The sequence below is a fragment of the Macrobrachium rosenbergii genome, chromosome 40 (genome assembly GCF_040412425.1).
Source record: "Macrobrachium rosenbergii isolate ZJJX-2024 chromosome 40, ASM4041242v1, whole genome shotgun sequence".
Classification (NCBI taxonomy): Eukaryota; Metazoa; Arthropoda; class Malacostraca; order Decapoda; family Palaemonidae; genus Macrobrachium; species Macrobrachium rosenbergii.
In genome coordinates, this window is record NC_089780.1 from 4,506,935 (window position 1) to 4,521,813 (window position 14,879).

The 14,879-nt window shown below is 41.3% G+C and overlaps 1 protein-coding gene across 4 annotated transcripts in view; it reads right to left on the reverse strand.

Annotated features, from left to right (window-relative positions):
• mahj (LisH and WD40 domain-containing protein mahjong) overlaps positions 1–14,879 on the reverse strand; it is a 205,111-nt gene that overhangs the window by 24,077 nt on the left and 166,155 nt on the right. For all 4 annotated transcript variants that reach the window (XM_067082944.1, XM_067082943.1, XM_067082941.1 and 1 more), the window contains one exon: positions 5,699–5,780. In XM_067082944.1, coding sequence (XP_066939045.1) covers positions 5,699–5,780 — 82 coding nt within the window. The remainder of the gene's footprint in view (positions 1–5,698; positions 5,781–14,879) is intronic.

A 14,879-nucleotide genomic window follows, 5' to 3' on the forward strand; every position in this document is an offset into this window, starting at 1 on the left:
GCCAGGGCCCCTTGCAGTATATCTTAACGATAAACAGCCCTCCACACTTATGGAAGCTTGTCGCATGGCTGATTCGTGGGAAACTTTCAATCAGTCGCATAGCACCTCTCAGAAGCGAATCATCCCTCCGGCCTACCTCTCGAACTCCACTCGCCCGAAGAATGGACTGTCTAGCAAGACCATATGCAACTATTGCAAGAAGGGGGGCCACGCTGAAGCTGAGTGCCGATACAAACTCGGCACTAATAAGCAGCCTAACCCTACCAGCCAGAACTCCGCTCCCGATTCATCCGCTCAGCCCTCTCCTCCAACAGTTACTGCAGGCCACCGAGCCCATCCAAAAGGCCCGTGCAGATCCTGTGGGGCTGCTAGCCACTACAATGCTGGATCTCCGGTCTGTCCACATCATGTCCCCACCACCAAATTTGTCAACCTAATCAGCACTTCATTTTCTGCTGCTGGTCCGCACCGGATCCTTTACCCCGAGAGACTGGAAACCCAGTTCATCTCGGTGGCCCCTCTTCAGAGCACTAGCCTGCCAGTGACCCTTCCGGTCACAGTAGACACTGCGGCAGACATTGGCCTGATCACTAGGGCCCAAGTGCCAGCCGGTGCCATGGTTAACGAAGAAACGCGGTGGGAAATGAAGTGGATAGAGGGCCACACCATCACCGTTCCTACTGTCCAACTCCAGGTTATGACACCTTGGGGCACGATACCCCACCGCCTCGGCGTGGTAGGTGGAATTCGGCCCGGAGTGGCCTTCTTGTTGGGTCGGGATCTTCTCTGCGGAAGCCCGTCACCAACGCCACGCCGCAGCCACGTTACCTCCTCCACGGAGGCCCCAGTTGTAACTCCCAAAAATGACAAACCTCCACCTTCCGCCCACCAAAGTGGTCCGCGGAAGGGGCGCCACCCAACCTATTTCAGGCCTAGCCCTCTCCAATCGCGAAGGGCTGGCCCACCAAGAGGTCCTCCCCCTCCGCGAAGAGAGATTCAGGAGGAGCAGTACCGCTGCAGGACGTGCAAGCGGGCAGACCACTCCACAAATTGGGAGGGCTGCCCAAGCAAGCAACGCCCAGCGGGCGCCCGAACAAAACTCAGGGAGAGGCTACGATCTCCTGCTGGGGCAGGAATCTCTGCCGCAGCCAAACCCAAGTCGTCCGAGAGGTATTGCACCTCCGGACCCCTTGTCAGGCATGCCTGACCTCAACTGCTGCCAGTGCCACTTGCGAGCACTGAGCAGTGCCAGACTCCGTCCGCCCACGGACGTTGAGCTACCAGTGGAAAAGGCCCCTATGCCGGGTCTAAATCATGAGGCGAATCCCCCTCCGGGAGATTTAGGATTCCCCATGCAGCTGATCATTGCGACTGGAGAGCCTCCAGCACCCGAACCACCTTCTTTGCAAAATTTGACTCCAGGGGATGAACCCCTGGAGGATCGAAATGGTACCCCTTCCTTGGAAGACCAGGAACTGGCATCCTCGGACGCAGAAGTCGAGATCGCTCTCGCTCCGGTTGTCGCAGCAGCCGGAGTAGGGAGTCCTCCCGCAGCTTTGCAGTTGCCCCTGACCGCGCCCGCTAGCCCTTCTGGCCTGTCCCCGAGTCGGTGCTCTCATCACCTGCTAGGCCAGCTACTGATAGGCCTTGGAGGAAACCGAAGAAGAAGAAGAAGGGGCGGAAGAGAGCCCAGTAGTTGCCGAGCTATACGCTCATCCTGGCACTAGTGCCCTCTCGGCACAGTGCCCTAACATCTAAGAGTGATCCTGGCCCCTTGCCCAGAGGAGGTAGCCAGTGTGATCTCTTCCTTTTATTTGTACCTAGCCTAGGCCACCTTAAAGTACAGTACATCAATTTAGTAGCCTTGTTCTTTCCACTTACCACCGAGCCGCAGTAATCATGTAAGTAGCCTAACTAATTTCAGTAATCTTAACTATTGTGAAACGAGCCACGATGCTCGTGACACGCATGGCCTAAGACCTCAGTGAGGCACCCATTTATCATATGAGGCAACCCTCATGAATTAACTAGTAAATTTTAATTGTATTAAAAATAAACCATGTTGTAATTTAGTTAGAATATTAACTCTTATGTTGGTGCTACGGTCGGGTTAGGATAGGTTAGGCTAGGGAATATCATAGAATGTACCACTAGGCTAGGTCTAAAACACATCATGATTGTAGGAGGTAGCCTATAATAACCATGAGCACCTTCTAGTACTATTAGAATTAGGTTAAGTAGTGATTATAGCTCATATCCTATCTAGGGTTAGGTAGTTCTGCAGCTAGGTAGGCTAACCAGGACTAATCTGCTCAGGGAAGGAGAGTAAACCTACGAGAGGCGAACAGCTTGCTTAGTATAGACCTTCACGCCCGAAAAAGGAGTGAAGGCCCTCTTAAGGGGGAGCTTTTACAAATATTACTGCTGTTTGCCCTCGTAACTTTTGATTGTAAAAATATCAGCCTGACTGAGACCGGGAAAAGACGTTGTCTATATAGGAGCATCTTCAGTTCAAACCTTAACGTCCGTTGGAGAACGGGATAGGGAAGTTAGGCCTTCCACCCTATAGGAAAATTTCCATATTCAACTTTAAAAATAGGTGGTCCTAAGGTCCTTCTTTCCTTTTTACCTGTCTCTCGTGGCGAATGTTTTAACAAAGCGTAGACGCCTAAGGCATGACTGATAGGCCTGTTTTGACCCAGGCCGGTCAGGGAACTTCAGAGAGAACCAAGCTTTCGGAGAGATAACACGTCCAGTTGGACCTCTTCCCCCTTTCTTTGTCTATTATTCTATTAGTGAAGTGAAGAAACAATTGCAAGAACTCCACGTCGGTCGTTGATGCGCACAACGTTCGTCCTAAGGTAAAGTCGCTTTTTGTTCAAAACTTCGCCCATTCTTTTATCCTTTGTTTTCTGTATTTCAAATTTCCTTTGTTCCCCCTTCAGCCACCACTTACGGTATATGTGTTCACGAAGTCTAGATTAAGCCTAATTATTATATTGTTAGCTTCAACCCGTTATTCCAGTAAAATACCTAGGATTTAGGGTAAGCAAACTCAGGTTAAATCTCGATGCTTTTGTATGCCTCGCGTCGAATGTTTGGAAGAACCGTTGCGTTTAAAATCAAATTCATCTCAAATATTCTTTGTTAAGGTTAATAACCCTTAACTGGCGACCTTTGGCTAATTAACGTCTGTCTTTGAGGTTAACTTTTGGCTTCAAGTGGCAGGTTACGTGTAATCTTGGTTTGCAGGGCCGTAAAATTACGTAAATTGAATAATACATGATCAACCAAGACCCTCACATGTAACAATATATATATATATATATATATATATATATATATATATATATATATATATATATATATATATATATATATATATATATATATATATATATATAAACAGGTTTACATTTATGTACAAAACCAACAACAATTGCAATGGTACATTCGTTTCTTTTAGGCAAATAACAAATTTATTAATCGATTTGTATTTTCCATAGCTAACAAACCTGCGGTCTTAACTTATGGATAATTCTTCTAGTGCCACCTGGAAACTGGTAAAAATAACAAATATGGAACTGGTGGCAATGAGGTAGGCTGATAGGCCTAGGTGACAACGGTCAAGTTCCTTTGTGATGTATCGAAGGAAATGACGCCTCAGTTTCTTCCATCCCAGGAAACTTGATTGAGGGGTGGCTAGAGGTGGGCCGTATAAGTTAAGACCGCAGGTTTGTTAGCTATGAAAAACACAAATTGATTTAATAATTTTGTCATTTGTTCATATGCGGAACAAACCTGGTCTTAACTTATAAATAGACTCACTTTTGAGGGTCTTATGATGTTTCACTTGCAAAATACTTCCATAAATATAGCAAAATTGATCAACCACTGCATGAACCAATGAGTTGGAAGGAGGGGCAGAGGTCGGAGCAGGAGGAGGCAGGACGACATGCTGGGACGAGAGTGGAGCACTCAGCTGGGAAGACGAAAGAGCTGATGTGCTGGGCATGGGAGGTGAGGGGGAGCCACTGAGACGGAGATTGACAAGGCAGCTGACCAAGGCCCACATGAATTCAAGTACAGTAGTGGGACACCAGGCCATCCAAGGTTGGCAACCCTGAATTAGGCCTAGAAAAGTCCTTCTGCACATCGGAATCTGAAAGGGTAGAACAAGATAGAGGCACATCTGCTTGTAAGAGGGAAGATGATGTAACCCCCACAAAGGAGCAGAGGGAGCATTATTACGGAAGTCTCCTGACCCCTCTCTCAAAACTTTCATACACAAAGCTATAGAAGAGTGGGAGGGGGTGACATCTTCCAAAGAAGATGAAGCAACTGGAGGATATGGCAAAGAGGAGACAGCACAAGAAGGAGCATGCGACACACCCATCGGAGGGAACCCCTCCAAGATGGAGCGTCCGACTTCCTCCTATGCTACCTCTTCTTGGAAAAACCCTCCAGTGCTCAGGAGGCCAAGAACGGCACTCAAGGCATGGATTAGTGATACTGCAATCATTAGCTGTACATCAGCTACACGTAGAATGGGGATCAGTCTCAGCCAATGCCAAAAAGCAAGAGCAAGATAACCATCAATGCCACAGCACATCCTCTGATGCTTGGAAGGCATAGCAGAAACTGGGGGCTGGGGTGATTCTTGAGGATGCAGGATCACACAAAAGCACAAAGTACATGAAAACACAGAATCACCAGTGCAAGCAAACACAAGCACAACAAACTGGGCAAAAACACCGGCTTCGGAGAGACAAGCGAAAGCATGTCTTCCTACGAGGGGGTTACGGTAAAGAAGAAACTGAGGCGTCATTTCCTTCGATAAATGCACAAAGGAATTTGACGGTTGCCACCTAGGCCTGGTGGCCTAACTCATTGCCACCAATTCCTTGTCTGTTATTTTTACCAGCTTTCAGCTGGCGCTAGAAGAATTATCCATTAGTTAAGAGACCCAGGTTTGTTCCATATATGAACAATAAAAAATTATTCTTTCACTTGTAGGTTCATTCAGTTGATCCTGAGAACGTAAACATTACGTAACGCAAATGGCGAAAGATCTGTTTTTTATACATACAGTATTATGAAGATGATATAACAGGATAATAATACAGTATAAGTGGATTCAGTGAGTAAAATATCAGTTTCATTATCATTACCTTTATCTTCAAATACAGCTGTACTAGCCTATCTGATTTATGAAAATGGTTACTTTGAATGCAACACCTAGCCTAGGTCAATGATGTAGTTCATACAAATACATTTTGTATTTTGTGTATAGTAACAACTGATAAATTGTTGTATAAAAATACATAAATGGCCATAAAACCATGGTAAACTGAAGAGAGATATTTTTTTTTAAAGTGTAGGTATGCAGTATATTTTGTTACAAATATGGGGGCAAAAGGTAAATATGGTAATTGCCTTTTGCACACAGTTTGCAGCTTAAATTTAGTATGATGGTTGTTGTTTATAAGCACACTGAATCTTTACAGTTATGTGGTATTGACAAGGTTAGGTGAGGAAGGGATGTAGCTGCCCTTGAACACCCCTGGATTTTTTTATGTGCCCTTATCTGGATTTCACCATTATCTGATGGGGCCTTGGCTCTATTAATCCAGATAATTGAAGGATTACTGCTTTATGATCAACTGAACCATAATCAAAATAAAAAATTCTGCCTTACCTTTGCTGTTTGCTCACTGGTCCCTATAATCTTATCCTGAGCATTGCTGAAATCAGCATGTTGGCACTCAAATATAGAAAATCTGAAAACATTAAACATAAATTAAAATTCTTGCAGTCACCATTCAGTAAATTATAGCAACTAAACATAGTATTACACAATGTGAGTGGGATACTTGACAAGAAAAAAAAATATAGTGATTCTCTGAGGTAGTAAACCTGAGCAAAATAATAGCTTCCCACTCAGGTATGAGCTCAAAATATGAGTTAATGAATGCTTACTGGGGAATTCAGAATTAAGAGGGTAGCTGGGAAGCAAAACTATGTGGTTGGGCAGATGAATAACTGACAAAAGGCTGTATTGGAGAAGATGTAACTTGAAGAGGGTTATTGGGTTACTGATGAGAGAGAGAGAGAGAGAGAGAGAGAGAGAGAGAGAGAGAGAGAGAGAGAGAGAGAGAGAGAGAGAGAGAGAGAGAGAGAGAGAGAGAGAGAGAGAGAGAGAGAGAGAGAGAGAGAGAGAGAGAGAGAGAGAGAGAGAGAGAGAGAGAGAGAGAGAGAGAGAGAGAGAGATTTTCTATGTTCAACAATGCACACCAAACTTAAGTAGGATAGAAAGGTCCCATTATAATTCTGAAATCTTACACCACTGCAAATATAAGGAATACAAAAAGCTAAAGTTAGGGGATGCTAAAAATCCAATATCAACTCAAAATGTTTACTGATTCAAAGCTTGATGAAGCACAAGATACGTACTTTGGCCAGTTTCACAAAGCACTTACCTAGGCTTGAAGTTCATTAATCAAAACAACCAACATCTACAATGTTCTGTTCTAATAATCCAAACATTCCAACCCTGACTAGACTACTCAAGCCCACTGATAGCATATTCCTTAGCCATTCATATTTCTAAGATGCAACCCTCCAGTAGTGATTTCATAAAATCCTTACAATCAAGCTTTCAATGTTACCCTTGATTTAACAGCAACCCTTCTTTTGTCACTTAAAATATCTTAAATTTCTGAAAAGCATAAAAAACCACTGTAGTCAGCTGCTTCTTACTGACATTGTGGTTGTCCTTAAGTAAAGCTTATCATGCTAGGTACTAGAAACAAATTTTGCCCCCTTTAAACCCCCTCACAAAGTACTGCATGCTATGCCTTATGTGGCGCAATGTAGGTGGTACTAAAGGCTTTATGCATTATTCCTTTGGACCCTGCCTGTACTGCTTTTGTCTTTTACCACCACAGTATCCCAGTCTCTTCCCCTTAGCTATCCAACTTCTTCAACTTTCTACCTAAAATTTCCATTCCTCATTTACAAACAAAGCAATTCTATTCAGGATAGTGCTCCAGATTCTAGATATACAGTATGATTCAGTTGTTTGGCAAAAATTTTGGGATTAAAAACTTTTTTTAACCAGGCATTTTGTGGCTTTAATAAAAAAAAATTAGTGTTATGAAATATGTAATAAAAGCAAAAAACAATATGAGGTGAGAAGCAGAAATGGCTGTAATGCACACAAAAGGCATAAGAAATGTGCAGAGTAACATCTATCACCTGACAAGGGATACAGAGAAATATGATGGTGTAACTGAAACACGCAGAGGGCAACTGAAGAGAGGAAGAGAATTTTCAAGCTGGCATAAGTCAGGAAGGGGGAAAAGATACAGGGCTCTATAAAAGGAAGAGAAAGGAAGCAAAGAGGAAGATGAGGGAGACATGGTATCAGATCTTTAACAGCAGACAAGCTTCCCCTAGAACAGCTGAGTTTTCACTTGGTATCTTGCTAAATTATATAATAATAATAATAATAATAATTAATAATAATCAATAGAGCAATACTAGATAAGAATGAAGTATAATAGTGACCAATGGGAAAACTAATATCATAGAAATTCAAGCACAAAACTCTCCATTATAACCAGACACTGGAGTATCATAAGTACACTTAGTCATTGCACAGTACTGAATATATATTTTCAAGTTATACATGACACCTATTGATTCCTGTCCATAAAAGCACAGTTTCAAGAACAATATTAAATTGTTCACACATATTAAGTCATATCTGTGGTCTCTGGATGGCCCCATTACTTCAATCTATAGTATACCTGGTAGTAGCCAAATGCATGTGCCTACCGATCCATGGGTTCTTAGCCAAGAAAACGACAGGATCAGGATGGGAGCACTTACTAAAATATCTGATTCATATGGAAAAAAATTCTTGATAATTTGATATGTTTCACTACAAACCAAAATCCCAATTTTGGATGGAAAGATTGAGCTGTTGTACGCTCCAACAACAGGCCAATAGGGACCTCACAGATCCACAGGGAGCTCTTGGGGGCGAGATTAGCAACCCAATGCTCTGAGAGGAACATATTTATACCTGAATAAAGACATAAAGATGAAACATTCATAATTTGTGAGATCTTGGAAAGAACTGGACATGGTAATTAGTCAGGCTTATGGCCTAAGGATGTCACGAATAAAAAATAAAAAGACAAGCAATGAAGCAAGAACTAACTGTACCAATGCTATCAATAGTCCTAATGTACAACACATGTCATTTCTGCTTTAAATCCATAAGATAAAGCTTGTTAGGTAGATTTGCAAGTGTGCCTACCATTAAATCTGAGCTGATGTCAAAACTATGCTAAAAAAAAAGAAAAAAATAATGGAGCTCTGATGTTGTACAATGGAACCTCCACTTTGCTTTGTGATCTGTCACATTCCTGCATGCCCCCAAGAAAACTTTCCTGAGCCAAGAAGAAATTGTGTTCATGCACACATCTTTTGGAATGTCCTACGGAGAGGAACAGTCTAGCTGCACCTTTTCCTAAGTCTTTGGTCCTACATAAAAAAATGTTAACAGCTCTGACAGGGCAAAGTAAAAGTTTCTCTTCATTTCTGAAATGGTAAAATAAAGGAATAGTGAAGGGCTGGTCCTGATTACTCAAGAGTTTGTGACTGCTCGTCCAAGTTTCAAGGTGTCAAGGCAAAAGTGAACTGCTGTTAGCACTTTTGTATTAAGGTATTTTAAAAAATGACAGTTAAGTTATAAAAAGGCCAAGTTTGCTGAGCTGGAATGGACTCATAAAAATCTTACATATACCATGAAATAAAACCAGTTCCAAAGTGTAGTCATTTACCTTTGCACCAAACTAACAAAAATCATAATCAGTACCATCTGAAGTCAGCAACAAAAACCATCATGACAAGCAATATCACGAACATGAGGGGGGGGGGGGGCATTGCACAGACGTAGCCCCGATTCCACATGAATATGGGTGGGTGTCATGCCCCAGATGTCTGTGGAAGTGCCATTGATGCCCCTCACCTGACCACAGAGAGACCATTGGGGTTAGCTACCCCCATATTTATCACACTTGGCCTCTCTTGTCAACTCTTTGTCTGTGACACAAAAAACACACAGAATCTGGGTCTAATGCAATCAGAGACATAAATTACTACAGGGTTTGCCTTTGCCCACACAATAACGGAAATTGTTCTTCAAAACCTCCATTGCAGCCATCAGAAACACATAAAAGGGGGTGACGAAACACACACGGACAATATATAATGCACTATGTTACACAGAAGTCACACATGGGGCTGGGTCACACAAAGAAAAAAGGACTGAAATGCCTCCCCTCAACACAAAAACAACTATACAGTCAGTCCCCGGTTATTGCCGGGGGTTCTGTTCCGATGTTGTGATGATGAGCGAAAAACGCTGATAACCGAAAATCTGCGTTTTTTGGGGCTTATCGCCACTGATAAGCGCTGAAAATTGCCAGTTTTTGGTTATCGGCAACTCTGTTAGGTATGTATCGGCGCCAATACACAGTTATTGGTGCCGATAAGCAGAAATCAGCACATACCGGTGCCGAAATTTTCCGATTTTTGTCAGTAGACAAGCACCAAAAAAACAGATTGCCAATAACCGAACCCGCCAATAACTGGGGACTGCCTGTACACTGCAAAGGGCTACTGGAGGAAGTTAAGGCACTGAAAAGGCAAGGTGCTGTGGCGAAAGCAAACAAAGGGCACAAACACAAGAGCAAATCTCAACTAATGCGAACCAAACGTCAGTGATAACCGCATTCCAAGACAGCTGAGAACAAAATGGGAAAGCTAACCCCGCTCAGATCACAGGTGACTTAGAGGCCTACTGGTAGGCTTTGTTTTTTAAGTCTGCGGACAGCCACAGTGTGCTTTGTTCTGAGCACTCTCCATCTATGAAAGTGTAGGTTTGTAGTCCCGTCGGAACATACAGTAAAGCATCTATTTACCAAGCAACTTGATATGAGAGTTCAGAGGAAAATAGTAGAAGCTGTTGATAAATGTTGACTGTGAACAGATATATCAACGGGGAGCTCCAGTGCTATTACAAGGCTCTGCATATGTCTAGATAAGCAGCCACTCAGAAGTAAGAACTTAATACCTTCCTGCTAAGGCTCTCTGCTAATTAATTTTCTCCTGGACCAAATGTCGCGACAATCTCAGCTGTGTTGGTCTCTGTTCAAGTGATACAGGGTTTTACACCTTGTGCCCCTTTGGATCCCAAGATACACCACCTTAGAATTATTGTTGGTCTTCATTCTAGTAACTGTACCTTGTGTCTGACATGATAAACAAAGGCTGTCAGATTATAAAATACTGCTTTCAGCTACTGATGATTTATCTGTAATTCCATCTCCTGTATATATGACATTCCTGCTGACTGCTAGGACCCAATAGACACTTGCCCTATTAGTCTTAGGATCCTGCCATCAAAAAAGACGACTTTGTACTATGACTGAGAAAGCATATCAAGAAACCAGAGCTATTCTCATTCTGGTTCTGGTTCTGACAAGTTATATTATGGGCCTATACGAACTAAGGTTATGCTTCCACAGAACGAGTCAAGTTGATTCACTGACGCAAGTCAAATTGAATCATTCCGGTTCACAATGAATGAGTCCATCAGAGTCAAATTGTCTACCAGCACTCAGTACCCATTCTGATTTTCTGGAGTAAGGATGTATATTCTCTTACCAAACTATCTGTTTTGTTATGGATTTGGCGCCACAAATGAATGAGAACTTGAATCTGGGTGCATGAACTAAACATCACAAATCCTGGTTTTAGGAACTTTAGTCATCTATCCTCAGACTTGGTTAATCATCCAGAAAATCCCATGATTACTTTAGGGTAATCAAAAAAATTCCAAAAAGCTGGTGGAACTTAGACTGCATCTTCCATACGGAAAATAAACACTAATTCCTCGCGTGCAGTTGGAGTTGAGGAAAGAATGGACAATTTAGAGATCAGAATATTCTGAGTAATTTGCACTCTCATTAGAGACATATGGCGATGCTACATTTGAATGGGCTTGCTCTGTCCAACAGCCATAGTGGGTGGGTTAAAAGAATTTCCTCCGAAAAGCATCATGTATTGCAGGTTTGATGTCAATGTTATCAACAGACAACAGTTGTTTCATCAAGGCGTATCATTACTAAACTCGACTCGTCCCGTGTAAACGTAGACTCACTGACGTCAATGCCTGTCCACAAAACCACAACTCTTTCAACTTAGCAGAAATAGGCACTCTGGATCATTGTCATCTGTAGAGTGGGTTTGTTCTCTCATCTTTTTCAAATAATCTAGGAAGCACAAATCCATTTCATTTCTAGTGTTGTTTGCAACATTTCTGGTAACTTCAGACTTCTTTTACATGGCAAGAGCTGGTGTGACAGTACCAAGAACCTCAAAAGTATCAACATTATTTGTAGCTTCTTCATAACATACATTGTCTGTTGCTTCCAGATTGGTAGAAAGTGTAGAATTATTAGGTGTTTTCATTTCGTTTCAGCCATAACTTTCTTCTACATCATGATCGCAGTGGTTACAATCAAAGGATCGCACAGAGAAGGCCTTTCTTGAGTTAAACATATCAAGAGCTCGGTCTGCATGATGATCACAGCACTGCTGACCTGGTATAACTCATGAAAAAATAGGTTTAGCCCTTCCCGTCACTCGCTTTAACTCTGACTCGCCATGAATCGCTTTGACTCGACTCGCCTGGTGTGAAAGGTTTTTGCAAAAATGCATTTAAAATAATGTAAAGTGTGCTGGGCAACAAAGGGGAGTCAAGGCGTGTCATTACTCAACTTGACTCACCCGGCGTAAAAATAGCCTCACTGAAGTCAATGCCTGTCCACAAAACCACAACTCTTTCAACTTTTCTAATATTAAACTTCATCCTTATGTCAATGCAGTTTTCATGGCAGGCATGTGATGGTGATAAACAACATTAAAAGTCACTGAAAAAAAAAAAAACTTCAAACACAGCCCTACTGAACATTAAAATATACACTCAAATTGTTTTTTTTTCTAGTGATTATTAGTGGAAGTGAACTGTGTTTCCTCATTTTACTGTACATCTGACATCACCAAGGTGGTCTTCTCATCTAGACCAACAGAGTTAGATAAGCAGTAAGAGGAACTGGATGGCTGTCATTTGCACCTGCCCCTTCCTCTTAATTTGTTATGCTATTTTTGTACTCCTCTGAGCTTAATGATTAAACATGCCTGAGGAATCCCTATCAGTTGTGAAAAAGACAGAGATTGTTACATTATGGAGGAGGGGGAAGTCTAAGGCAGCCATTTCTTCTGTAAAGAGAGGCTTCTTTGCTACAATGTGAGAGGGGCTACCAAGGTCTATTTGCAAGCAATGCTGACCAGTTCTTTCAAAACATTTCCAAGTAAGATGGGATTTTCTGCCTTCAAAGTCTTGGCTGGAATTAATGACTGTTTCTTAACAATACTTCTGATAAGGTTGTCTGCCTTTTTAGTTGTCGTTTTTTGGTATTCCAGAGCCTTTTAATGTTGGAGTGCTGTTGCCAAGTCAGTCCTTTTGGCATGCTGGCACAAGGAAACCATACTTTTCGAGATGCTCATCTTTTTGGCAGTGACTGTCATAGACTTCCTGCTTATCATCACAACTGATATGGATTTGATAGGCGTGTTTAATCATTAAGAATTCAGGAGTGCAAAACATTGTATAAGCAAATTATGAGGACGGGGGAAGGAGCAAATAAATATATGTCCAACTCCTCTGGCTGCTTATCAAACATTTCCATTCTAGATGAGAAGACCCCAGTTACTCCTACACACATGGCAATGTAAAACGAATGAAAGAATGAGGAGACCTCAGTTTGCTTCTGCTGGACATCACAAAAAAAAAAAAAAAGTCCAAACAAAGCATATAACACCATTAAATGGGGCTGTATTTAAAGTTTTCTTGAGGCGATTGTACAAGGTTTTTCTCAGGGGGTGCAACACAGTGGTTAAACTAATCTTTACCATCTTGACTACCTTCTCTATTTACATCATGACACACACACACACACACACACACACACTACAACAAAGACTTCCCAAGGTTTCATTACCCCTATTTCATTCTTAATGGAATTAAGTGTAGTTATATGGTACAAAAGTTGATCCCAGGGGTACTCTAAGGAAAACTCCCAAACCTGTATCACTGCCTGATGTGTCTGAAATCGTTTCTATTTTTCTGAGCTTGTGAAACAAAAACCATAATCATTGCTAAGATTAGTAACAAAACTGTAAATAATAAATGGGGAGGGAGGTCCATCCCCAAAGGAAAATTTCTCTCTCACACATTGCATCTTTATAAACAGTATCATTCTGCAAGGCTTCACAGACCAAATTCTCCTACATCCTCTGAACTTTCATTGCTCATAAATCCACTGCCATCACTTTTTTTTTCTTTTACAAGTAAAAGGGAATCCCTGATCCCTACACTGCATCTTAAAATTTCTTCCTCTATTCAACAATTCAAGAGAATGCAAAATACAAAATTATACATCAAGTATCTGTTACAATACAGCTTCTTAAGATCAACCCAGGAGCTTTCATGCAGATCTTTAAGGTTTCAATCAGGGTGTTTTTAACAGCTGAATCCTTTCCACCTGAACTGAGACTCGGGCTTATTGTGAGTGGGTTTATGACGAAAAAATGTGGCCATTTTAAATTAAAACAGAGTCACAATTATTATTACTATTATTTAGAAGATCAACCATATTCTTCTGGAACAAGCCCACAGGGGCCACTGACTTGAAATTCAAGCTTCCAAAGAATATGGTGTTCATTCCAAAGAATATGGTGTTCATTCGAAAGAAGTAACAGAAGGTATTGGGAAATACAAAAAGAGGAGATCAATTATTAGAAAAAGATAAATTAACAAAATAAATTAATAAAAATAGAGGTAGAATATCAAAATACAAGTTGAACTGTATTAGAGTATCAATGCACTGCATCTTTGCTTGAACTTTTGAAGTTTCAACTGCACAACATCCTCTGGGAGGCTGTTCCACATTCCAACAGTGTGAGGAATAAAGACCTCTAGAACTGAGAAGTTTTACAGTGAGGCACATTTACTGCATATTGGTGCTGCTGTTCAGCAAATCTGGTTGCTCTCGGCAGGAAAAGAAGATCAGGGATCAATTGTGAATGTGAAAGATCTCTATTATGAAAATTATGACAAACAAGAGACTATCTGTCGATGGTCCAAATGATAACTGCTAATATTAGGAAACAAAACTCTACCACCACAAACCACTCTATCTAAAAAGAGATAAATCTCTGGCAGAAGCAGACATCAAAACAGAAGATCAGTATTCTAGTAAAGGAAGGACAAATGAACAAAAACAGGTTGCATTGATTTTATCACCGTTATAAATGTATCTTGTGGAATTTGCTGAAACTTTCATTAGATGTTTCTCAAAAGTTACATCTAGAATAGTTAAAGCTTCAGACTCATTCAGCAAAGTCTATCCACCTGAAGGGGAGGATGGGGTGAAAAATCTATTCAAAATCTGCAATAGAAAGCAATTGCTGTATTCAAAATTACTATTTAATAATGTACTTATAATATGCTGGAAGTACAGGTAGCTGTTGAAGTAATTAATCTGATGTAGTTAATGTGAAAGAAGCCCTAGAATCTGACACTCAATATACTGAAGGACCATCTCAGAACATTTCAAAATTAAGTGCATAAGTTTTTTCAAGCCTTCTTTTCCTAGTGCTCACATCCCAGATAATATGACTTTCCTGTAATGCTAAAAAGTTTATTTCTTTGTTCAAAAAGAATGCATCATTCTTCATTC